Genomic DNA, 27,872 nt, shown 5'->3' with positions numbered 1-27,872 from the left:
CTGAAAGTATTGTATTCAAAGTTCAAATTGGATCGTTTTAGTTGGATGATTTCACATGGAAAGATTTCTGGTCTCACATTCTAGTGTGTCAGTTAAAACCTTTCTCATGTTTCAGTCATCTTCTTTTGCATCCATTCTCGTCAATGTAATCAGAGTGAGGCTTGGATGAATATTCATAAACCTCTCCCCATTTTTAAGATCGACTGATATTGTCATAACTAATTTAAAAATTCCATTAACAAAGAGGGAAAGATTGTTTCATATGAGATGAAGGTTCCTAAATTGGTTCCTTCAAATGCAATTGTAGTTTTTTCCATCTGTCTTTAAAGAATGGTTAAGTTGTAGGCTTGTGGTTCTTGCACAGGCTTCTTATCTTCTGCCCTCTATATTCCAAAAAACTTACTGTGGTTACCCTGACTTTTGTTTTGTTCAGAGCTATGAGTAACATCATCATAAGTGTCGCAAATTTTACTTTAAATAAAAGGTTCATTCACAAATTGTCTTATTAATGATTATAAAAATATTTGTACAAACACAAGTATGAATGTAGATCTGATATGTTTTGAATACAAATATGAAATTCATTTGTAGCCATTTGGATCCCAATTCATAGAGAAATTGTTTTGTGGAAAATTATTAGTACATGTCCTTTTTAATCTCCTGTCCAAGGTGCTAATATTTTAAAAAGATATTTAATAGTCCTCCCAAAGTTGATAGGTCAGAATTTGATTTGCGAGCAAAACTTCATCAACATTTCACACAAGAAGAGAGTTGGTGTTTTCTTATTTAAATTCAAGATTGGTTTTATTGTTATTCACAACCCGGGAATATTGCAACGGGAAAAATAACTGTGGAGGGGGTGTTTATATATTTATATTGTATCTTTCTTGGGGTAACTGTACCTTTACATACAATGTGAAGACTTGCAAAATGAGAAGAAAAAACAATATTATATTGGAACGGACCATAACTTTAATAATAAAATGTTTGTTCTTGGATAATTGTACCCCCAAAAAGTTATACAATGAATGGAAAGTTGTGAAATAAGATGAGACTCGGTCATCAATTGGAAGATTTTTTTTTTTTTTAACTTATGAAAATTGTTTTGAAATTCAATTGTCCGTTATTAAGTTTTGAAACATTAGCTCTGTTTGTGCTTTTATTTACCCAATAATGCATTATTTTGTATCGTTATTGGTAACACCAAAAAGTTAACATGCATTGCCTATTTTGCCTTAACCTTGTAACTAGATTAAACCTCATTGGCAGGAGGCATGTCGTGGTACATGGTACACAACGCATGTAGGATACCGAATGCATTGTTCGCATTGAAAAGAGGCTATGCAATCATCTGCATAGCATAATATAGTATCATTGCGTACGTAGTAAGAATTGCTGACCCTTAATGCCATTCTTAACACGTATGTGGGGCATAAATAATGGGCACATAATATAAACAATGGGTGGAAAGGTTCTCATCCATGTAATTATTAAATGTTAAACTATTTGCTCTTTTAATGATAAACTTAAACAGCTTCAGTCTTTAACTATGTTCTTTTGTATATTAAAACTTTACCATCGCCCTGTTACAGGAAATTGTACATTTTACCTCGATGGTTTAAAACTCTTAATAATATCCCGTATTTATGACAAATTTAGGAATGTCATGCTTGGTTGACAATCTTGGCTGGGCGTTCCCGTTTGGTGGACTAAAACGGGCTTGCCGTGTTCCATTTCGTTACACACATTCGCCCGGCCTTAAATTGGTATGGCAGTTATGGGGTATTTCGATTGTTCTATATTCTTCGGAGGGTACCATTAAAACAAAGAAAATATTGCGGTGTAACATTGTTTCGTTGTGTAAAGTAAACCAATACGCACACCACAAAAGACAAACTATTACAACAGACATCACTGGTCCGGAAAGTGCGTCACCGTGTGGACATAAACGTTGATTTTATGAATTCATTATGGGGAAACTCGTGGCGGACACCGTTATAATGCGGCAGCCGTTTTGTTTGTTTTTTCTCCCATGCAAATCAAAGTTATCAAACCATGGTCTCAAAGGCACAATGTCGGTCCTTTTTATGTACAGGAAGAAACAGTATTGGCCATTGCTTTTGACGGAAAAGGATACTGCACTGTAATAAAGATAGAATGTTGAGTAAAATTAGGGGGGAAACGTTTGTTAGTGTCATTAACAATACCATGGGTTTCCTACCTCCATGGTTCTACACAGGTATTTTTAAAGCAGATGTGTGCCGCCACGATCAAAGCAGGCTTAATTGCAGGCTTAATTGCGGCTGTGGAATTGTGAACTCTCAAGGACGCGTGCGCTCCACTAGATATGCTCGAGATATAAGGATATCGTTTGTATCCTATCTATGAGATCATTTTGATACCCGGGAAATATGCTTGCCGTAAGCACAGAATCCCCTGCTTCCGTAAGCGCCGATTCTGTGCTTACGGTAAGTAGAGCCATGAAATTGGGCCCTGATTTGATCATGACGTCACATCCATTTAAAAAATAAAAACATGGCAATTTTAATTAAATGGTGCATTGTTCGCAGTTGGTCGTTCTTGGAAATGACAACACCAGGACCTGCTAATATTCTTGTTTGTATGAATGTTATCTCTAACTAATAAATCATACTGACAATATTGTTTAGTTCATGGATTCCTTGATTTATCATCCTTTATTATATCTGTACACCATTCATAGGTCCAAATTTGGAATAGTCCCTCGCAATTAATTAAAGCAAGAATTTCAATTTGAACCGTTTTATTAAAATTTAAAAACGCGTGACTGCTCTAACATCTTTGAAGATAATACGTCATTGTGCTCTACTCAATAGCTTTCTGTTCACCGGCGGCCACACTAATTTATTGTCATAAAACCCTTAAATATTACGCGCCATTTTGAAATTTGTAAATGACTACTTGGCAAAAATGGTGCTTCCTCCCTCCATTGTTCACAAAACGGCCACAAATGCCATAAATAGCCTAAAGTATTTCGAGATACTTTTTAAATAATTTTTAATTGGCTAGTAAAACGCCGTTTCCGATCCCTTTGTAAAAAGTAATCTCTTGAAATAAACGTTACGAGTTTTTATAATAATTCAGTGTTCATAAAAGCTCTTCAGACGAACAGTAGTGGATGGAGAAACGTCTGCGCATGATGCGTAATTTCAATCAAGTATTGTGATCGAGTTGCTATGGACCAAGTGGGGCGCAATAAGAACCAATTTTTAATTGATGAAAACACCGTAAACAAACGTGTTTTTTAAGGGTTTTTTTTTTACATATGTTACTGTATTGTTGTCATGGGCAAGAAAAATATACAGGCAATTGAAATAAGATGAATGAAAGCGCCCTCATGTGCTTACAAAATATGGTAAATAATATTGGACCGTTCAATAATAATACACAAACGCTAGTGTAAACACCCATGTACGTGCAAAACCCCACGCACCCGGGGAGTGCAACTACTACAAACTATTTTTTACTTTGTTATTTTATTATTTTGCAGTTGAACAAGCCTATTTAAAATAATACATTCCCTCTTCCTGAAAACCAGTGTATTTGCTTTCCTTTCCCCCTCAAAGTACCCTTATTGGTTTCGCAGAGGCGGGCCGCAGGCGGGGTAACCCAGATCTGAGCGAGCTTATGTGATTTCCTCACAACATAAATCAGGAAGTGAATTTACAGGCAAGGGGCGCGGTCACGGGCGTCTTTGGTTGGTACCCTATACGGTTACATAAAACGATATTTTGCACGAGTACCAGGAACGTGTACCGGTTGCAGTTTGTGATTTTGCGAAAGCTGAGGGCGCTCCTATGGTGGCTTCTAAAGAACAATAACAACAAACTAAATGTTTTCTAAAGCAAATAAAACCCAGAACTTAAGTTTCTAATTTTAACCAAATTCTGGAGGTAAATTTTTAGAGAGAATTATTGCCTGTATCGCTGTATTCAAAACATTGAATATTTATTTTTATTAGTAGCATAAAATAGTTAGTTTTTTATTTTATCCGATTGGCTGGCATTTGCGAGACATCACTACTGCGCAGCCTTTCACTGAGTGAAGAGATTCAACAACTGCTGACGATATTTGCGCCCATTTTTGACTTGTGTTTTACTTTGAAATACCGAATTTCATATTTGTCCTCTGTGCCAAAAGAGGAGAAAGATCTTCAAGATGAATGCTCCGTGCTCAAGATGTAAAAAGACGGTATATCCAGTGGAAAAGTTTTCGTGTTTGGATAAGGTAACATAAACCATCGAGAGGCTACCTCAGTGCATTAACTATCCGATGTCGTCGGTGTACTGTACGCAATTATGCATGTAAATGTCAGCACTGAGAATATCGTCAGTGTAGCGTAACAAATTTTTAATCATCAGGTTAAAATGATACTACCCTATCAATTTTATGGGCGTAATTTTGTGGGAAGAGAGTATAAAGACATGATCTTTCCCTAAATTTGTTGGAGTGATGTTGTTAAATGCTTGTTTTTACCTTACTAACTAAACAAAGGCTTAATTACTTTTATTAATATTACTTTATTAGTTTTTTTTACTTAAAATAGCATGGTGGGAATTAGGCCTATCATCATTAAATAAAAAAGTATTGGGACTATATTTACATCCAGAATTATAATATGTAATTACTCAAGAAGTTCCTCAAGAAGGTTTTGGAGAGAGAAAGAGATCAAAAGAGGTATTCAGATTCTGCTTCTGATTGCGTGTCATGGCTGAGGCAGTTCAGAATAAGAGCACCAGGTCCTGGCTCAAGCTCTTGTGTTTCTCAGTTCCTAATCGGGGGTGGGGGGGGGGGTGTGGGTTCGAGTTCCAGTCATGGCACTTGTGTCCTTGAGCCTAGTTGCGATGATCGTGACCGACCGTCGGGAGGATGGAGGGACACGATCATCGCAACTACCTCTTGAACCCTGGGCTCAACTTCACAAAACACCAGATTAATCGTTATGAGTTGTCAATATCGCCATAATGATTTGAAATAGTGGCATCACATTTTACTATGCAACTACGATTGATTTGCAGTTGAGATCAATCAACGCTTTTTGTGAAATCGGCCCCCGACCTACCTCTCGACAATAGCAAGGACTTTTAAGGGATTATATTTAAAGTGTGTTGTGACGACTACTCTGGTGGCAAGACCGGCCAGGATTTTGCAGAGGTTGTGATAAAGGCCCCGCATGCCGGGGCCAGGATCATGCAGGTGGCAGGGGGGGGGGGGAATATGCCCTGCATGCCGGTGCCGGGGTATAGCTAGAGATGTTCAAAAAGCAAGTCCCTCGCAGTACTGGTCCCCTGCCCAGCCAGGCAAGAACATGGCAGGACTGTATCACACAGGAGCACATCCCGAGCCAAGTCCCAGCAAGTACAACAATTAAATTGTGCATGGTGGTCAACAACAATGTTATGTGCATCCCTGACTATCATGAAATGAAAAGTTACACAATTCAAACATTTTTCATGGAAAGTGGAGAGTTGGGTCAAATGTAGCCATGCTACCTAAACAATGAAGACTGTTGTATTATATACAAAAAAGAGAGAATGACATTACCAATCTTAACCACACTTTCTTGTTGGATTCCACCTCTTCCAAGAATTTGTTCAAACATTTTATTTCCCTTAAAAAGATCCTCTTGGCTGGAGGAACTTTTCGTTATTATTACTTTTAACTTTGATAACTAGTGACCGTTCTAAGTGAAACAAATAAGGTAAGACTACTGACAGAGATTCTATAGCAGAAGCAGAACCTGCCTACTAATTAATGAAAGATTATTTCTTGTTTATTTTCAAACATTTCAATATCCTTTTTCCTCCTTTAGATTTGGCACAAAGGCTGCTTCACATGTGAAACTTGTAACCTTAAACTTACAATGAAAACATACAAAGGCTACAACAAGCTACCATACTGCAATACGTGAGTACTGCACAGCTCTGTCTGTGATTTTGTTTTGTAATCCTGGTTTAAAGGGAGGGTATAGGGACCTATAAAGGAACTTTAATAATTTCTTCAAAAGGAATTACCATAAAAACTTTAGAGGTGAAAAGAACTGCAACTATTGACAATGTACATTTTCCTTTTCTTAAGAATGTGGTTTAGAGAGAGGGATTCAAAAACATTTCAATCTGAGAGTGTGTTTCAATTACGGATTATTTTTTCTGCACGAACTAAACCGCTCCAGATTTTCGGCGATATCTCAAAAACGCTACCACGTTTTAACTGAAATTTTCCCAACCCATTGGTTTCAAAATTAAAGGTATACTTTGCCTTTAAGTTATTGCACTGGTGCTAAATTTTATTGAGTTATTAAAGGATTATTATTTGATTTAAAAAAAGTATATCTGTGAAATGATCTAGGGGATCGGGTTTGCCCAGTGGTTTCTTTCTCCCCTGTGGACCCCGGTTCAAATCCCACCTCAGACCAGAGCTCATAAATGGTTGATCTTTCCCTGCCTCCCTTATTGTGTGGGTTTCCCCATTGGGGTTTTCCCTCCCACATCTTAAACTTAAACAGATTTCTTGTTTCCTGTTCATTCTGTTATTGGTGCTAATTGTGCAGAACACTCATAGTTGAAGAGTAGAGGTTAACCCCGGTGTTTCTTGTTCACATAGAAAGCACCTTTGTTTACAGGTTTCCCCGGGCTCGCAAGATACAGTGATTAAGTTCACTTATGTGGCATCGTTGGTTTCATTACCATAAATATATCATAATAAGAACAGTATGGCTCGTCGAACCACAAAAGTATAAGTTTCCAAAAATAGTTAGAGTCTGTTTTTCTGAATGATTTATTTTGCTTGTTTTGATTTCATGCTTTACCCAGCAACAAAATTCACTTTACTTTTGGGGTTTCAGGCATAACCTAACATCAGAAATCACTAAACTATTTGGGGTTTCAGGCATTTACCTAATAACGAAATTCACTTTGCTTTATTTGATTTCAGGCATTACCCAACAACAAAATTCACAGCTGTAGCTGATACACCAGAGAACCTACGCCTTTCCCAACAGACAAAGAATCAGAGTGATGTAAGTTTGGCTTTCAGTAATTATTCCATCAAAAGATTCTGTCTGGACTTGTTCAAATCTTTTGGTTAATTCATTGCAAAATAATGGCAAACGGACAAATAAGCTATAGTACCAATAAAGCTTCTTTTTTTTTGGGCTGGTCAGATGTGTGAAGATTTCAGACACTTGGAGTCTTAGTAGGGAAAGTGACACAGAAGAACATTTTTTATTTGAGTGTCTTGATCAAAATATTTAGCGGCCTGACATTTCGACCCTAGCAGAGTCTTATTGACGTCTAAAATAACCTGCTAGGGTCGAAACGTCAGGCCACTAAAAATGTTTGCATTGATACCATAGGTCCTTTTGGTAGGTAAGCAGTTTGCATCAGCTAATTCTATTTTCCCAAGTTACTGTCTGAAGCAAGCCTGATACTTCACAGGGGGCATGGAGGCAACAAAGGTGATTGCCTCCATGCCCCCTGGGTGTATTGAGCATACCCTGGGTGCATGGAGCATGCAATGTGCATGCCTTGGTGGCCTTGAAATGCTCCAGTACCAATTTACAATTATCTCGTTGCGATACCCGCTGCCAAAACATAGGATTCGAACTGCCTCTAGCTACCGGGCAACCTCGGTAGTCTAGTTGGTAAGACACTGCTCTAGAATTGCATGGGTCGTGGGTACGAATCCCAACCCAGTATTATGCCTGTGATATTTTTTCACAGGATTCGGGGAAAGTACTGAGTTAGAGTGCTAACACACATTGGTGTATGGGTAAAAAAACAAAATTAATATTCTTTATCCCCGATGCAAATTTATACAATTATCTCGTAGGGTGCTCTTTTCCCATAGGGAGCCCTTTCAAATATGAATCATACAGGCCTGCCTAAGCCACAGCCAATAAGCTGCCACATGTTTAAAAATGTCAACAAAATTTCTACCATGAAATGTGTAATATTTTTTGGTGTATACTTGCAACCGTAGTGGACTTGCTAAAGGTAAAGCAAGACATTTCTGAATCAAACATCTTTTGAAGTGTTGATCAGTCTTCCGAAGTGTCTTTTTAAATTAAGTGCCATGATGAGATGAGAAGTGTTCATTTGTAACAAAAATAGAGCATCAGGGGGAAGGATCTTGCACGTAACTGGCAGTCCACTGCTGTACATCGTCTGAGAACTCTCATTTGCACTCAGTTTGCCTCAAATTATTGTACTAAATTTGTTTAATATTCTCTTCTTTTTCACCAATATGGAAATAAATGTTGATTTGAATTGAATTGTTAAGTAGGTTAGTTATGTAGTTTTAGAACCCAAATTATTGTTGATACTCTATTGATTTGTCAAACTTGACACACATTTTGCTTCAAACTCTTCTATTCTGGAATGTTTTCCTGAGCAGTTGGTGTACCACAAGGATCACAAAAGTGACTTGAGCAAGTTCTCCAAGGTCACTGACACGCCCGCTTCAGAAACCTTTAAGAAGAACCAGATGAATATCAGTGATGTGCACTATCAGAATAAAGTAGGACAGCGTGACCAGATGGAAGCAGCGAGGTTAGCCGGACAGAGTGGACAACAAAGTGGTAAGCTTTTTACTTCCTTCAAAATCAAACTTTATGAAGTGGCCATCTGAGAGGGTTGCAGGTCATGGAGTCCATTGCCTCTGTTGTCTTGGCTGTGGTGCCCCTTGGAAAATATTCACATAAACTTTTAGAGTTTCCAATGGAAGCGCCTTTGACAAAATAAAAATGGCCTTGCCCTTTCAAAGATGACATTCCAGGCCTCTTTGTCAATCATAATTATTCTAATTGTAAAAAAAAAGGCCTGTACTTTTTTCCCCTTCCAGCCTCACTTCGGTTCATATTGACTTGAATAGAAATGAAACAAGATGGCGACGCCATTGTTTAGTTACGGAGTGTGACAGTTCTACCGGCACTTTTTGTGTACATACAGTTACTGTGTGGTTGGAAAAAGACTTAAATTTACTTTGGATTTCCGGGGGGAAAAAGCTGCACTAGACTGAGGCAGAACTTCAACCCAGAAGTTTCTGTTTTCCAAGTGGAATTTGTTTATAATCGGAAACCTGAAAGAGAACATGGGTGCTTGGTCAAATGTAAACCGGCATTCTCTCATGACAGTGGTCTGCTGGCCAACTGCCAGCTGAAGCACCTGAGGACCAGTCAAAAGTATGTCTTACTCTAGTCCTGCTGGCTAGATTTATTGCTTCCAAGTCTTTCACAAAAAGGGAAAGGGAAACCTTGAAGTATGGACCAGTGATTGAGCTGGCAGATCAGTGACATGGCATGCTAACTGGTCCTGCTGGCTACCCTCCAACAAGTTAAAGGGGTGTATCGTCTTGACATAAGTAGTACTGTGAATGGAATTTTTTACTCTCACTGAGAGTACGCGCATGCATACTCTCTCCAAAGGCAGTATTTAGGGAGGGCATGCGTGCAGTAACTTGGTGAGAGTTCATAATTCCATGAACAGGCTTGCTTTGCACATGAATCCCAAGTCTTCCATGATTCCTTTTCATTCTTGGTCCCTTTACGGCCATAATAGGTGGCACATACCTACCCATCCCAGTGATAAATGACCCGCTAAAAAAGGGTCAAAGATAAAGTATCTTGCTTGGGTTTCTCAGAACTCAAGGTTGAGATATGTATTGTGGTGCAACCCTATCTTAAATATGATGCTCTTTATCAAACAAGTTCACAGAATTCGCCTTTTAACCATTGAATAACTGGCCTTGTTTTTGGTGGACTGATCTGTCAAGAGTCCGGAGTCAATTAAATGCATTCAATCTGTTAAGGGCATTTTTCCAATAAACTTGTGCAATATTTCCACTGCTTGTATTTCCTTAACTCATGTGTCGATAGTACAAATTAGTATAGTGTGGCAATTCATGTTTTTGTGTAGATTAAAGTTGCGTGAGAATAGCTTAACCTTGCTTGCTTAGTGATTTTTCTAAAGAGTCTTGTATAATACATGTCGGTTAGAATTATTAACTTTTTTTGGGGTAGATGTTTAGGGTTCGCGTTCATCTATTTTTAATCTCTTACCAACATGTACATGATGTGTTGTGGTGCCAATTTACACGTGTTGTTATTTTCTTTGTACAGGTAGAATAGTGTTACCATCATTGTTATAATTAATTGGATCAAGAAATGCTGTGGTATCTCGTAGTATAGCATGCGTTAGACCTTTTGCTTGAAACATTTTAACGATAATAATACATACATAAACAGTGTTGTACATAATTAAGGAAGTTAAATTTCTTTGAAGTTTTAATACTATTTAAAAGGTTGAAATCATAGGCCTACAGTCTCTGATTTACACCTAACTTACATGGTGTAAAGATGTTCATGGTGGAAAATTTTCCCATGAAATATTTTTGCCTGAAATGCTGTAGTTTCTGAGAAATAAGTGAAACAATTTGTTTTGATCTTGCAAATCTCGATTCTCAATGTTCAAAAACGGTGAACAAAAATCAGGGAGTTTGTTTGTCTTCTTCTTGTGACTGATTGAGCTTAAACTTGTTATATTTTAGTCATGAAAACAATCTTGAAAAACCCATTGATTTCTGGTCAGTGCAGCTCAATAAACCTTGGAATTGATCTTATTGTGGTGTACTGTACTGACTAATGTATCCATTATTCACCTCATAAAGTACAGTAGTCAATGACGAATGATCAAATCAAACAGCATCCAAGGACATTGTGGAAATAAACTCTAGCATCTACTACATAGAGGACTTTACTGCACTACCTGCAGTAAAATAAAAACAACATTGTTATCAACTTCTGGAATGTCAGCTTGTTTTTATATCTCTGCAAGAAATGCATAGGTGCAATTCACTTGCACATCACTTATGTGTGCAAGTGAATGCAGTCAGTGATATCAAAAGTTGAAGGGGGGAAAAATCAGTCCCACAATGGAATTGCCAAAATTTGCAACAATTTGATATTCCTTTAATATATATTTTTGTACTACTTATACTAGGCACGATATTCTCCCTTTTTTTAATCCGGTTGTCGAATTTGTAAGATTTGTGTTTAAATAGCAACTGGTCTATAAAAACCTAGCGGTACATGCATACTGTATCTAGGTCAGCCCTCCTACTCAATACAGGGACTGTTTTGACTCCTCCCACAGGGATCGTTTTGACTCCTCCCACAGGGATCGTTTTGACTCCTCCCACAGGGATCGTTTTACCTCCTCCCACTGGGATCGTTTTGACTCCTCCCACAGGAATCACTAGACTTCTCTTACATACAATGTAGGGACCATGTGAAATTTTGTTTTCTATGTTTCACTAGTTCAGTTTACTCTTGGATGGCAATTATTTTCTGTCGCTAACTTTTTCACTGAACATAATATTACATCATGGATCAAATTTTTAGTTAACTCTGCACTATACTCCACATAGGACACTGACAGGTTTTACTAAGTTACTGTTCAAAACTTTCACTGAGCTTAACTTTTTATTTTTACAAGAGATGAAATTTCTTCTTTCTTATAATTCTGTTCTGGAGTACAGTAGTAAGTCTTCAAAAATACAAGTTTGGTAAAATACTGGATTGCAGGACTTGTGGAGTTACTGGCCAAGAGCTAAAATATCCTGCCTCTGACAAGCGGTCCAGTGGGCATTTTGAACCCTGTAATGCGTACATGTTTTATACAGGTTTTATATCCCTCTAGATACATGTACAATCCATTTGTGTTGGCCATGCATGACCTGTATTATGATCCTTTTTCCTGATGCAGAAGGGGGAAGGAAGTGAACAAATTCATGATTTTTTTTATGCCTTCCCTTCCAACTTGGCAGGATGTTACTAACTTTTGATACTTGTATTATCCAGGGATGAGAGACCACAGACTGCTGTTTAGTGGGTCTCTCGGAACAGGATGTAGAAGAAAGAATAACATATTACTAAGTTGTTAAAGTGAAATTTAAAGAGACATCTTGGGTTTCATTTGATAAAGGTCAGACTCGGGCGAGATGGTATTCCTACTCTAAAATGTTTATCAAGTTATAAAATAATTTAAAAGATGGAAATTTGCATCGGAGATAAAGAATATTAATTTGGGGTTTTACCAATATCATGTACACCAATGTGTTAAGCACTGTTATACTCAGTACTTTCCCGAGCTCCGTGAAAAAATATAACAGGCATATTACTTGCAAAAAATAGTTAATGGCCTGACGTTTCGACCCTAGCAGAGTCTTTCTCTTTAGCCTTCGAGAAAGACTCTGCTAGGGTCGAAACGTCAGGCCATTAACTATTTTTTGCATTTATACTCTCGGTCCATTTGGTTGGTAAGTTGTTTGCAACAGCTAATTCTATTTTCTCAGGCATATTACTTGCATAATAAGTTGTAGAATACTTAGTAAGTTTGGGGTTACACCATTAGCAATTTCTTCTTGTGAGAAATAGTGCCTTTGAGAAGAGCCGGTTTCTGCTTGACGTTTCGATCAGTGTGCTCTGACTGTCTTCAGAATGACATCCACACCATATTTTTCAGTGGAGTTTGAGCTTACATGTAGATGTTCAGTAAATCTGAATCATAGATAGATTTTCCAAATAAATAAACAAATATAAATAATTCTAAGAGATTTTTTAAAGGGTTTTGGTTGTATGAATTCGATGAGGTCAAGTTTTGACATTATGTTTGGTATTCCGATCACATGGTACAAATTAATATACATGTTTTGAGGAAATGTTATTTTTGGGTGGAAAGGGAAGATTTTGTCATTTACAGTCCTATAGTGAGCATTTTGCTTCCGTCATGGACTTCATGAAATGTTAGAGAGAACTTTCAATGGGTTTCACAGTCAATGAATAGGTGTATAAAGAAATTAGCTTCCTCATCACTGAGGTTTGTGACGGTCAGTCACGTAGGCCTACACATTCTATCAAAGACCACTGACACAAAGTGACCGCAGCACCTTAATCTGAATAATTTTATGACGTTGCTGTGTGTAGTTTCAGTTTCAGGGGTAAATCAACTTACCGCTTATAAATATTAAATAACTGCATGAATGAATGACTAAAACTTAAATATTCTGAATGTCTCATCTGTTTGAACTAATGCTCATAACATACTGATTGAATGCACTGTTTAGGGCTGCATTAGGAAACTGCGATTTTTCTATACTTTACTTTTCTAGACTTCCAAAGGAACGGTCCTCTGAGTGCATTGTTACATCATGTATGAAGGCTTTACGAGATTGAGTTGCCACTAAGTTGGTTGCCTTTAATCACGTTTTCTAAATGTGGAAAACCAATGTTGTTTTTGTAAAACCACATCCGATACATAACGCCAACATTAATAAGAATATCAAATTGCGAATCATAAACTGAAACCCATACATAGTATATTGTTTAATTGTTTTTCTTATAAAGTTGATTCATGATAGTGATATCCGTTAAACAGAATAAACTTGTGCAACCTTGTTTTGAAAACTCAAGTGTTTAGATTCAATAATGTACACTTCTGAAAGCAATGATGAAACACGTAAACATGCCTTTCCTTTTAGGAGTTTATTGTGAAAACATGGTGAGACCTAGACTTGTCCCTAGACTTGTGGACAAGTCATTAAATGTCTATCGCGATGATAGTGTTCAACTCTATTTTCAGAATCTCCCCGCAATTCCCAGGGTATTCTCGCGAGACTACGTGCCCCGCGAGACTACTGCTCTCACGACTACGCATGGGGATTAGAAGTCGGCAACCAGCAGTTCGCGCGAGAGCAGTGATCTCGTGAGAGCACCGCCGCATCTCGACTATCTCACCGCAGCAGACCATTAACGACTTGTCAACAAGTCTAGGTCAGACCATCTTTGACTGATGAGAGTTTGAGATTTGTAATCGGCACTTGAGTTTTAATCTTCCCTGTGACAGAATTTCTATTTCTTAATTTGCTACAAACACTTATTGCATGGTGGCTTAATTATTACGTGCCTTTTCTGCCCATGTATTTGCTTCCAGATGAGGGATTTGACTACAACCCTGCACAAGAACTTGAGACAGGTTAGAGTGTGTAAAAGAACAAAAATGCAGGAAGTTCCTGGCTGCTAATCCATTTAACCGTGTGGTATTCTTTTTCAGTTTTAGTTTGGAAACTTTTTTTTTATCATCGATTAACTTTATTTCTATCTTTCCTTTCAACAAAATGACTTCAGTGCAATCATGTAGCTGGTTCATCTTGGCAACGTAAACTGCACATTTTGAGAGATCACTTTGGCTTTTTTATTTTTAGTTAATGGACTAAAACAGATGAAAATTGTAAATATTATATGTATTTCAATTCTGGAGGATTTTTTTCTCGCTAATTTACTGATCATTTCAACAATCTCAAGATATCCAGAAAAGGAAAAATTGTACCAGCAAAATGTATTTATTAGTACTGGTCTGCCTAAAGAAAAATTGAATGTTGTAGACAGTTTTTTATTTGGCTGAAAGTCAACTTGGTTTAATCAAGTGCCTTCAGATTTAAAAATTAAATCGGCAAAATATTAGTCAGCAATGTTTGTCCACTTCAAGGACTCTTGAAACTAGTCACTAAAAAACTAACCATTTTTTATCCAAGCAACTCATAAGATTGCAAACAAATTTATGTTTTGTGTTCAGAGAAAAAAAGTCATTTATGAACAGTTCTTTCACAGATAGTAAGATCTACAGAACATGTACTCTGTGAACTCGGTTTTTCTCTTTTTGTTGTTTCATTTTAAGAGATTAACTAATTGCAAAACTTTTGCTTCAATAGATCTTGACTATGTGTGCATAGCACCATAGTTATCAATTTTAGGGCAAAGCACCATAGTTATCAATTTTAAGGCAAAGCATAATAAATAATAGTAAGAGGAAGAAGACTTATACCATGCCCGAATCTGTTACGTCTTGACGCTCCTTACACGATACAAAACACACCACAAAGTAATAGTAAAGCAAAACACCAAAACAGCATGCATAACAATTGTCAGCACAAAATCAATATTTTAAACTTAGCCAAAACTACCAGCATGAGGAAATTTATTCCCAATGTTTTGCAACATCCTTAAGAATTGTGGTGGTTTTTTTTTCTTATTAATATTTTCATTAAATAACCAAAAAGGCACAGATTCATAAAGAAATCTATCTCGCTTCTGCTTGCCATACTTAAGATCTCTACATAATCAGTAAAAGTTTGTTGGTGTAATTCTGAAAAGCTGTTTGCACAATAATTTTTTTAGCAGTCAAAAGTAACAAATCTGTTCGCGATCTGAGTTGACATTTTTCTGCAGGGCTATGTGAATCACTTCTACACAAAATGTTGCTATGCTCAATTGTGCTACTTTGATTTTAGTATCAAGTGGTTATTTAAGATGTTTCTGTTTTGAGTTTCTCTGATTGTTATTTAAGATGTTTCTGTTTTGAGTTTCTCTGATTGTTATTTAAGATGTTTCTGTTTTGAGTTTCTCTGATTGTTATTTAAGATGTTTCTGTTTTGAGTTTCTCTGATTGTTATTTAAGATGTTTCTGTTTTGAGTTTCTCTGATTGTTATTTAAGATGTTTCTGTTTTGAGTTTCTCTGATTGTTATTTAAGATGTTTCTGTTTTGAGTTTCTCTGATTGTTATTTAAGATGTTTCTGTTTTGAGTTTCTCTGATTGTTGCTTTCAAGACACTGTGCAATTTATTGATTTCAAGAAAATGATCAAACCTTTAAGTTATAATTCCTTAGTTACATTTATACTTTACATGTCATCTTTCAAACAATATTGATGCACCAAGCTTGTTTTTATTGCTTTGCGAGGCAAGGGAAATTAGCATTACTAATTTCATCAAAATAATAAAACTCCTTTTTTGTTTACCATGCGCTAATTTTGTGAACTATTTGTGTTGTTTGCATTGAAATGAGTACAGCTCCCAACACCAACGCTGTACCACTTTTCAGTTCAATATTCTTGTTTGACAGCAACTTTTTCCTGCTGATTCCGTTTTCTCCCCAAAGTGTTAGCCATTAAAGGTTTTTGTTTAACGTTTGCTGTTTTATACTTTCTGCTTGTACAATCAGCCCTAGGCTCTGTGTGGAGGGGTGCAGGTAGGTACACTGTGCTAGTAGTATCCAGTGGTTCACCATATGCTGTGAAATGTGTAGTCAACGTTTACTGGTTGTAGTTCTGACCATGAATTTCTAAGTTTTCACACGGCTCAAAAGTAAGGCTTTGTCCGAATTAGTGGCTACAGCTGTGGCTATGGCTTGATTTCGCGTTATCTTGTTTTGAAGTATAGTTTGTCCTTAGCAACACCTTTAGCAACATTTGTAGCCATAGCCTTTGCCGCCAAATCGCATACGGTCTTTAGTCTCATCAGTGTTATTCGTCTTGACAAGAACAAAAGTGTTTTGTTTAAGATATGAATTTCCTTAGTATTAAGTCACCAACTTTTAGAAAGAAGGAAATACTGAAATTTCAGATTGTCTCTTTATCAAGACAACAAAAACACTTTATTGTTGTTTGTCTCTTTATCAAGACAACAAAAAACACTTTATTGTTGTTTGTCTCTTTATCAAGACAATAAAAAACACTTTATTGTTGTATTTTTTTACATTTTTGTTTGTGAGTCGGGTGATTAAATTAGAAATTCATGTAGAACAATCTGTTGGTTTTGTTCTTTTTCTCTTTATCAACTGAACATGCATGGCAGAAAGGTTAGGTTCAGGACAAACTATGTTATGGTACTGTGCTATGTATGTGTGCATGTCTGATTTACACGTATGCATGACTTCAAATAATGTGGGATCTGGGATGGATTTCGGGGGAAGTTCACTTGAGATAAAGTCATATCATAAAACTCCTAGGGGTCTCAGATACATGTCTGGTTTGACAATGTCAAAGGTCAAAGATCACCAGGTCATCCTGCTGGTGAAGATCAACTAGTTCCGTTTCACAAGTATCTATCTATGATTGTTAAGATCACAAGTGTCAATTGACAGTGATTTAACAACTTTGTTGATGTTGTATGACTAAAGCCCGGTTCATACTTCCTGTGAATGCGAATGTGAAGCGAGTTTTGACATCACATATTCCCAACAAATAATTCACAAGAGAACTCCTTTGAAACATTCGCTGCGGAAACAGCCATGTGGCGTTAAAATTCGCTTTGGCCTTTATGGTCAACATTAAAATATTGCCCGATGTTCAGTCAACTCATGCTTCTGGCTTTTAGTGTGTGACACATCATGATTTTAACATCAGTCTCTTCACACAATTATTTGCCTCCTTCATGTCAAGTCCTCAGACATGTATCTTCCTGAAAGGATCTGTTCAACTGACATCAAACCATTAAGCGGTCAATTCACACCATGTTGAATTTGTTCTATTAACTACTGTCAGGATTGTCACATCTGTGTATGTAATGAGGGAAGAACAAAAAACATGGATCAATAGTGCCGTACTCCATAACAATGATGTGAAACTAACATCACCTTTGCAAAAAAGTCAAATTGCTGTCCAAAAATATTATAATTCTGGTAAAATCTTTGTGTGATTGTTCAGGGGTCGATATTCACAAAGGTAATCCTTACTAAGTAAGTAACCTGTCCTAAAGCGATTGCTGGAAGAGGTTTAGTATAATGAGCAAAAAGTCAGAATTTAAATTGAAATGAAGTTATAAATCATCAGCCATGTATAGGATGAAAAGATGAATGTTTTGAAAGTTGAATGTTCTGAAAGTTGAATGTTCTGAAAGTTGAATGTTCTGAAAGTTGAATGTTCTGAAAGTTGAATGTTCTGAAAGTTGAATGTTCTGAAAGTTGAATGTTCTGAAAGTTGAATGTTCTGAATATTGAATTTTCAACTAGTACACACAAATGTGTAGTACGAGAGTTTCATGGACTGGTAACCAATGATGTGTCAACCAGTAATAACTACAGTGAATTAACATGATACCAGTTCTTTTATTACAACATTTATTAATCACAAATTATATTTAAAGAATGTAAGCATATACTCTGAGGGTGGAATGTCTCAATAAAGCGTGGATAGTTTCAATAAAGCGTGGATAGTTTCAATAAAGCGTGGATAGTCTCAATAAAGCGTGGATAGTCTCAATAAAGCGTGGATATTTTCTATTGTAAAGTTGAACAAAGAAGTATAGGGTTGGTTGGGCGGGGAAAGTTCTGTTGAGGCTGGATTTTCTATGAAAGTTTAAGGCTCAGTCAATATTTCTTCAGGTATTCATTGTTGCAATATTTGGTAAAAATTCTCAGGTTAGTTTTTTTCTTTCTTTTTTTCTGTCAATTTATTTCCGTGCATCATATGGGTGTTTGACTCTGTTTTATGTTCATTCATAGATGTATGTAGATGTTCGATGTTGTACATTATGTTATATTCACGCTATTCATAATGGCGCTTGAAGCTGATCCACACATACATGTATGCATGCTAGCTTATTTGTTGAAATTGTAGTTGTGTAGCAATGCATGACTCTCCAAGTATGCGGAGGTTACAGGGTCAGATACTGAGGAAAATCTACTCTGATTTTAATCGGTTGACTCAGGAGATACCAAATATATTATTCAGCACTTTCAGGCTTTGGTGTTCACAGAGGCCATTGCCCTGTTCCCCAATGTTCCCCCGGTCTTGTTGCCCCGTCTTGATGCCCCTTTTGGCGCCCATTTTAGCGCCCCTTTTCGTGCCCTCTTTTGTTTCTGAACCAAAGGCCCTTGTAAACTTGTCTAGGCCAAGTTCAGGAATATTGTTGTCTTCGTAAGGTGTCAACTTAATTTTTTGATTATAGAGATGTTTTTTCAAAAACAAATGAGAAATTTACGATTATACTTAATTGGATATTAAAAAGTACAACCATAAATGAATGATAGTAAAAAGGGAAGAAGAAAATGCCCTCTTTGGAATTCAGTGTAAACTTCATCTGTGTACATCAGTGCAAAAAGCTATAATTTCAAGTTTATTTATTTATTATTTATTTTAATTCTTCGGACAAGACAAAAAAACAACAACAATAAAACAAACACAGGCCGTCCAGGGAAGGGCAAAAGTTTTAAAAAAAACTGTCATCAAAAAAGATGTGCCCTCCCAGACCAAGCTCATAAAAAGTACACATTTATATACTATACATTAAACATTCTAAAATTGCAGTAAAAATTTCAACAAAAGATGGCAGTAAAAAGCAATACTTCAATCATATTAATTCATAAATAAAAGTTTGGAGTGTGAGAAACTAAGTGCAATATCTAAAACAAAGGGGAAAAGATAACAAAAATCTTTTGTGTCTATACAGAAATAAGAAAAAAATTTCATTGTAAACAAAACTTTGCAATATTTTGGTTTGTGGTTTAATGTAGGATATTATAGTGTTTACTTGGTGACTCAAATGCTATCTTTAAACACATCAGGAAAAGAAAAAAATTCAAGTTATATTTTTAACTTTCATTTTCAGGCGTTGCCATATCATTCTATATAATGCGCTATTCATGCGTGCATATCTAACATGTGGGAGTAGTTCCAGTATGTTTTTATTCTAGCATCAATCCATCAGTACTTGCTAATCATTTCCCTTATTACCCTGTTCTAAGACTCCCTTGAAATTAGATGAGCTGGAAATGTTTAATAGCAATAACTGACTCTAGTCTCTGAAAGTGAAAGTTTGAAGAAGCCATTGACTGACCAAGAAATAATGTTCACTGATCGGAAACATGTATGTCTATTTTAGTTTATACATGCTAAGTGGATGTTAAATTGAGTTAGACTGTAATATCGTCCACGTTTTCACACAAAACAAAACACGCATTTCAAAAGTCGTGATTAAGACTTATGTTTTATACTTTGCTTAGCTTTAAGCTGCAAGATCTGGAAAACGTAGGCCAAGGCTCGAGTTTTGTTAATTATTCTTAATAATTATTTGTATAGGCTTGTTCTTTTTAAAAATTCTGCACTCTGTTTTTTTCTTTACATATTTGTTATTGTGATGCCGTTATTGTTTGGTTTATTTAGTTTGTTTTATTTTTTTATTAATTGTCATCAATGTTTTTATTTGTTCGTCCTTTCAGTTATTCTTTGTACATTCGCTTTTAATATTTTAATGAAATGTACAATTTCCTGCTTTTTAAATTTGTCAATTTGGCTTTTGCCACCCTCAAGATTTGTTAAACACAAAGATTACAAATAATTTCTTTGCAAACCACGACAGATATACTTACAAATTACTTGATGTTTTTTGAGGGGGAGGGGTCTTTTTTCTTCCACTGACTCAACAACAAAAAAGTGACAAATGTCGGTTGTTTTCTTAACTGTTGTCATTTTGGAAATATCTCGGAGTAAAAAAATCCTGTCTTTTAATAAAAGACGGCAGAAACTTCTGAGAGTAAAATGCGGAGGATGAAAATAAACTAGATGTTGTTGAACCTGTGACTGCCGAAGGGAGTAATTGGGAGAATGTGGGGAATGGTCTCATATCAATTGGATAAATAGCTGGCCCCTAAATATGGCAGCCTATTGAGAGCAATCCCATGGTGCAATTGTTTAACCCTGAGCTTAATGAATATTCATTAAATGATTATTTTCTCTTAAAGACACTGGACACGGTTGGTAATTGTCAAAGTCCAGTCGTCTCACTTGGTGTATCTCAACATATGCATAAAATAACAAACCTGTGAAAATTTGAGCTCAATTGGTCGTCGAAATTGCGAGATAACTATGAAAGAAAAAACACCCTTGTCACACGAAGTTGTGTGCTTTCAGATGCTTGATTTCGAGACCTCAAAATCTAATTCTGAGGTCTCACAATCAAGTTCGTGGAAAATAACTTCTTTCTCGAAAACTAAGTCACTTCAGAGGGATCCGTTTCTCACAATGTTTTATACTATCCTATCAAGTCAACCTCTCCCCATTACTCGTTACCAAGTAAGTTTTAATACTTATAACTATTTTGAGTAATTACCAACAGTGTCCACTGCCTTTAACTTTTATTCTATTCATTTTAGAGGGATTTTTTCTTTTACATTTGGGTTATTTTTTTAATACTCTGGATAGTTCTTCGCCACAATATTATTTGTATTTACATATAAACAAGAGATAATTATCTGGTTAGTTGATATTTCCTACCCTAATTATTATTTATGATTCAAACACAAGCGTCCTCATCAATAACGTGCCTGGACAACATTTTGTTATTCTTTTCTGACAGTGACTTCAATAATTTTTTACAGAATCATTTATTTTCACTCTGTGATAAGAGATTCATTGTTTAATTGACCCCGCAAATATTTTGGGGTAATTTTGTTATTTAATAACCAGCTATATTTGATGATATCATTTTAACTTTTAATAACCACAAGCCTGGAATTACAAGAAGACCAAAGAGGCCATGACCTCCGTTGCCCTTGGCCTTGGTGCCCCTTAACAAGTTTGCCATAGATGAAATTCCAGACCTGTAACCAATTAGGCTAATTATGAATCGTATTAGGTGACATCCCAAATATTCTCTGGTAATAATTGTTACTTCATTTAACATCCATTCTTACTTGATGACATCATCTGTTGAATATGCAAATAAGCTAATTATTATTCATTATTCATTTATTTTGCATTTATGTGGAAATGATGACACAAAATACAAAAACATTTCCTATATATGACTAGTGTACTATCTTGTCTGCCAGGAAATGACCTTGATACGAGGTCACTATTTTTGTAAACAAAGGTTAGATGGTCTGTAGTATGACCATGCACGGTTCATACTTCCTGCGAATGCAAATGTTTCGCAGGAGTTAAACACAGTTCAACTGTTGGGAATTAGTCATTGGGAATTTGTAATGTCAAAATTTGTATCGCATTCGCAGGAAGTATGAACCGGCTTCAGTAAGAAAGGTTTGCAGTGACTCTATCTCTTTTGTGAGTAGTGGTGGCTCTGAGAAAGGCCGGTTTGTACTGCTCAATGCTTCAGTCAGTGTGCTCTGACAGTGTTCTGTAGTATGCTTGGCTAACCTAGAAGAATTGAAAGACTTCTCAAAATTAGGTCTTGATGCATGATTGTTGTCGAAGTACTAAATAACTAAGCACAAAGCGGTATCTAGTAATGATTACCCTCTTTTCCTTAAAAATTTCTGCATCAAATTTTCACATTTTGTTGAAAATACTGGAGTCAGCACTGGTGTAGGCCATGTCTGAAGTGATGGCTATGGCTAGGTTGTTGAAAAGCCACTTCCAAAGCCAGATGACTAACTCATGTATGGCTTAAGTTAGATACACGTTGTCGGCTCAGTGCTTCAAGGTCATTAATTGCAATTTCATATTCGTAATGATCAGAAGGTTATTATTTGACAAATGCCTATAAGTCGACAAACCAACAAATAATGTTTTACTTAGAACATGTCTTTTTGGGGGGGGGGGGTAAACAATACTCTTGATCAATAAATCCATTTACTTGGAGCGACAAAATATGCAAGAGAAAAATAATGAAATCCATATAATTTGGGCTTGTTCTGAGCAGAATTATGCAGCAGAGAAATATCAGAATTTTAAGAACCAATATTGTGTTTTTTTCAGGTAAAGTGAGGAGATGATCTTCTTCGACAAACTCATGAGCATAAGTGCAAATTTTGTCAACAAAATTTTGTTGTCAATTATGTTTTAAAATGTACAGATGCATACGTGTCTTCATGTTTCTGTTTTTATGAATCTGTTTTTAAGAGCCAAAATAAGCAAAAATAAAAACTTTCAGGACTCTTTTTTCGTTTAAAACAATGTGTGTAGGGTAGAGATTGCCGTTTCTTAAACTAATTGTGATCCTTATTTTGATCAATTTATGGAGTTGTTAATTTTGGGTGTTTATCTCTTTATTAACTTTATAGTCTAAGCTTTGGGTTAGTAGTAGTGTTATTTGGATCAACTTCTTACAGTTGAATTAATTACGACGCAATTTGTGGTACAGCATTGATATCTAAATATCATAGATATATCTTTGATGTCAACACCGAGAGAAAAGTGTAGTTTTTAGGGAAAATCTGAGGGATTTCATGTGTACTGCTGTGCATCATAGCTTAGTTGGTAGAGCATCTACCGGGAGTGTATCGACAAAATAGTGACACCGCCAATATAGGGCTAGATAGCTCAGTTGGTAGAGCACCGGCAAGTTAATCCGGAGGTCATTGGTTCGAATCCCACTCTAGTCAATTCTTTGTTCAACCTCAAAAATAAATTGATAAATATAATTGTTTGTTATTACAGGTGGTTATGCCCAGCCTCCTCCTTCTCAGCCACAAGTCCAAGCACCACCACCACAGGCGTACAATACTCCACCACCACAGGCGTACAATCCTCCACCAGCCGCCGCCCAGCCACCTCCTCAACCAAAATCTAGTGTAAGTACATTTTATAAAACTACATTTTTGCGACTGGAGTACACATGTACCATTTGATTGCTTTAATCATGTAGAAATATAGATGTACACAATAAAAATGTTCCATAGAATATGTTTGTACTTTGTAAATCCTGGAGTTGAATAAACGGTGTCTAAGAGCTCCATTCATAAGAAGAAAAAAAAGGGTGGTCGCAATTTTGTGTATGTGTCCACGCAGGAAGAATAATCCCTTATATGAATACACAATCTGAGAAACGTTACGCGGTCATGCTTTCTCAGATTCAAATTCAAACTGCTATCTTTCTACAGAACCACATTACATTGAGATGAAATGTTCTTTGAAATGCTTTATACTATAAAACACTGCTGTAGGCTTATAACCAAACGTTTTTACCACCATTAATTTTAGTGATTACCAAGCGTATACCTTTCCGTTAATGTTGCCTTTCTTCTTGGATTTTTCAGGGGCCGAAGTATGTAGCTGTGTATGATTACGCTGCGGCTGATGAAGATGAAGTTTCCTTCAGAGAGGGCGACGTCATCATTGACGCTACCGTTATTGATGATGGCTGGATGGAAGGAAGAGTCGAGTCGACTGGAGCCCACGGAATGCTGCCTTCCAACTACGTTGAACCCATGTAGACGCCGGCATAAAACAGTGACAAACGCCTCCCTTTGTTAATTTAGGTGGCCATTATATAGCATGTACAAACACAGAATGTATACTACTAGTGGAAAATGATGCTAACAATTTTTTGATTATTTTTGTTTGACCTTAGTTGGGATCTCTGGCCTAACTTCATGGCTCTGCTTACTGCCAATTTCTGTGTTTACAGGGCAAGCATCATTTCTGTGCAGCTGTGTAAGCAATGAATGCCTAGTAACATGGAGTACGCATGTGCACAAGCAGAAATTCCTCGTAAACCTATGAAATATACTTGATGTAATGCGCGGAATTTCCTGCTCTGTAAGTGTTGATTCTTTGCTTACGGTAAGCAGAGCCATGAAATTTGGCACAGGTTGCCGCGGTGGTACTGTCCCTGCTAAGAGCCTCTGTAGGTCCGGGTTCACATCCCACGTTGGATTGGTATCAACCGGTTGAGGAGATGTTCTGTCCTTTTTCACCCTTCTTGAGTTTTCCTTTTTTCCTTCCGCATCTAAAACTGACATTTCATCTTCATCAGAATGATGCTTTGAAGGTGGAACAGTCGGATTGTATGTGAACCAATCTTGACAATATCTCTCTCCGTTTTTACTTCTTTCATAGAAATTTTGTATGAACGATTTGGTAGTGACGTTGATGAAGAAAATGGCTTTGGTCTGAAGTGCTTAACACTTCCATGACATCAGATTGTTTTTTAATACCAACTTTTAGTGCCTGGACAAGCACACGAAGTGACTTCTTGGGCCTTTCTTTCAATATAATTCAACCAATTCAATGGTTTGTTTTTTCAGTCCTGTTTGCAGTGACCTCCTTCCTGACATAAAATTCCTCTCTGAAATTAATCAACTTATTCAAGATGTAATCCCTCAACATTTTATCTCACACTAACAATATTGGTGCTTTATTTCTATATCAGTCGATTGTCTCTAGACCCGGATTTCTTCCTTCTCAATGCAGAACTTGTTTTTACGACCCAAATCAGCTGGCGAGTATTCAGGAGACATGCCTAGGTGGCTGTTCTAAATTAGTATTATAATTTTGTTAAAATCAATGATGAATTTATTTGTCTGCATACCTCAAGGTCTACACCCAAAGTGATTAATACAGACCCCTGTGAATTGTGTCATAGTCACCAGACTATTTTCTACGACAGTCTCGTATTCTTAAAACATGAACAAATTATTGTGTCACTCCCTGGAAAAAGTTTCTTTTAAGATTTTTTGGAGTGACTCAAGGAAAGTTGTCTTGAAATATTTGTTTTTCTTATTTTAAGAGTATCATTTTTAGCAGTGCATCTTAACCTTTTTGGTCGGTGGTATTTTGGGGGAAAATAACTCCTGGTTTGAGTCCAATGCTATTTCCAAAACAGCAGCTCTGCCTACGGCATCCTAACCTTCTGGGGTCTTTATTCTTTATTCTTTTGGTTGTACTTAGGCTTGTGAAATCATAATCGAGAGCTGTACTGGGCTTGTGCTTCAAATATTGGATTTAAAAACAAAGTTAAATGGAAGAGTCACATTTTCTCATGAAAAACTTAAAACAATAAAAAAATTAATTAAACAATATTATATGCAAATCTGCAAAGCCTTTTTGTTTTTTTGCTTTTGTACAAATATTCTGCAAAGTAAATACGATTTAATATAAAAGATGGCAGTATTTTCTGAATACTTTTAAGAACAGACGATTAAAAATTAATTCCATTATCCTTAAAATTGATTGCATAATAATCATGGTGAGTAGTGATTTGGCATTAATTGCTTTCTATGTTAATGGACTGTTATGAACATTTTAAGTTTTCTTTCATTTATTTTGGTGTATATTTCTCCCATGTTGATGGAATAATATTTTATTATAAGAATGCTAATTAAAATTTAAAAACAGATGCATGCATGCTGTAGCTGAAGATGTAAGCTTTAGTTTGCCTCGTTAAGTTGGTGTTTAAACGACAACTTAAAACTGAGCACAGTCAAAACAAAACCTGTTTGTAATTTTTCGCTGGTTTATCAGACTTTTCCGTACACTTCAGGAATGCAAAATCAATCATCTGTTTTTTCTTTATTTGAAAAGGTAAACATGCTCATTGAAATAATGTGTCCTAATCAGTAGAATGTGTTTGGTTTGTCCCAAACGCTTCGAGGTTGTAATTGCCAATAAATCCAGTTGTAATTTATGACACAAACATTACTTCAATAAAATGAATAAGGTGAAATGTAAAGCCTCATTATGTGTCAACCAATCATGTTTTGTGATTATGTACTGAAAAGTCAAACAAAGGTTTAATTCTGTGCATGTACATTTAATGCTTGTAGGACATATGCAGGATTGTATTGGATACCTCGTAGACTGTTACTGAGGCACAAGACTCCCTCAAGTTTTTAACAAGGACCCTTCCTCACTGACAAACCCAACACCAACTCAACACTCAAACAGTCGGGACTCTGATGATGGTAGTAGGCCTGATACTTAGTGCAGTCCACAATCCAACAAAACCAAACGAAACATACAGTTGGTTTTTGAAGGGTTTGGAATGGTTAGGGTTCATAGATAAATTTATCTGTATGTTCAAAGATTAGGGTTTTGTTTTTGCGGAACTAAACATTCTAGCCTTATAATTAAAGTCTACATGATGGTTACTGCATGAACTTTCCTAAGAGAGTTGACATATTCCAAGGCAAAGGTCGAGTTACTTGCTTGAAAAGGTAACAAAGTAGTCATGACTTCTCTAAATAATCCTGATAGAAAAAAAGCTTGTTTTCGTTATCCTTATTTTAACAAATATACTCAGATTCTTGTTTCATTTGTCTGAATGTTATCATGATCTATTGTAGCTAGTATTTGTAGGACTGCATTGTCAAAGAAAAGTGGTAAAGGAAAATGTATAATTGTTGAAAGATGTATTTTTGTTGGGAAAATTAACTCATTTTTTCACCCACCTTTTGTGAGTCTAACAATTTGTTTTGTTTTTAAATGGTTTCATTACTTTTTTAAACTATTTTTTGGGGGGCGTCTTATATATGTGGAATGTTATTGAGATACATCTGTATTAACTATCGTCATGTCATGCAGTTGTCATGACAACAAACTAACAAACTTAAATTCATTGGATGTAGTAGAATGTCTTGAGAAATTTTTCTGACTTTTCTTTTCACTATTGTGTACCATGGTTTCACCCTCGTTGTAGGACGCAGATTTAATACTGTGTAAAATGAATGTACAGGGTGTAATCAGTACAAATGAATTTTGTATTATGGATAACAATTCTTCCAATAATTCTTCAAATTTTATTTTATTTCTGGCAAAAAAAAAAAAAAAAAAAACAAGTTAAATGCGTTACATCTTGCATGTAATTTTGAATAATGCATTTAGTGGCAAAAACTATTAGTAGAAATTGCATTATTTGCTTTATTAAGTAGGTCACGTATGTAGCACATTGTGCCTATTAAATGATGAACCCAATTTCCTAATCTCCAGTGTCTACTATGTCTTTCTTTTACTCTTTGATGTTAAAAATCAAATTTCGTTCACATCTGATTTTGGAGGACTGCAATCGTAACATAGTGAAACAGCGCCCAGATTTGGCTTGGGCCAGTGGTTTTGGCAATTGTGTGTGCTTTGTGTACGCATCAGGGCTTCAGACGAGAGAACGAAGCCTGAAGCTGAAGCCATTGATTCGTAAAGGGCCATACATGGCACATGATGCCTGGCTTGTAATCACACCATGCAAGCAGTTGCATTGTATAGAGACTCGGACTAGCTCGTATAAGTTGACAAAAACCTACTTCATTTGTGAATAGATAGTGCTCTTG

At 36.2% G+C, this 27,872-nt stretch overlaps 1 protein-coding gene across 3 annotated transcripts; it reads left to right on the top strand.

The window, feature by feature from the left end:
• Positions 1-4,072: 4,072 nt before the first annotated feature.
• On the top strand, positions 4,073-27,530 carry LOC117306483 (LIM and SH3 domain protein 1-like). Of its 3 annotated transcripts, XM_033791023.1 has the most exons (8): positions 4,073-4,266; positions 5,852-5,946; positions 6,973-7,057; positions 8,434-8,617; positions 14,028-14,069; positions 16,095-16,121; positions 23,269-23,402; positions 23,868-27,530. In XM_033791023.1, the coding sequence occupies exons 1-8, from the start codon at positions 4,198-4,200 to the stop codon at positions 24,042-24,044; spliced, it is 813 nt and encodes a 270-aa protein (XP_033646914.1). In that variant the 5' UTR covers positions 4,073-4,197; the 3' UTR covers positions 24,045-27,530. The 3 variants fall into 3 exon arrangements, with proteins under 3 accessions (XP_033646914.1, XP_033646915.1, XP_033646916.1); XM_033791024.1 differs by lacking the exon at positions 16,095-16,121; XM_033791025.1 differs by lacking the exons at positions 14,028-14,069; positions 16,095-16,121.
• The last annotated feature ends 342 nt before the right edge of the window (positions 27,531-27,872 follow it).

Source organism: Asterias rubens, unplaced genomic scaffold (assembly GCF_902459465.1).
Source record: "Asterias rubens unplaced genomic scaffold, eAstRub1.3, whole genome shotgun sequence".
NCBI lineage: Eukaryota > Metazoa > Echinodermata > Asteroidea > Forcipulatida > Asteriidae > Asterias > Asterias rubens.
Note: the sequence above shows the minus strand (reverse complement) of the source record. Positions and strands in the feature narration are given on the sequence as shown.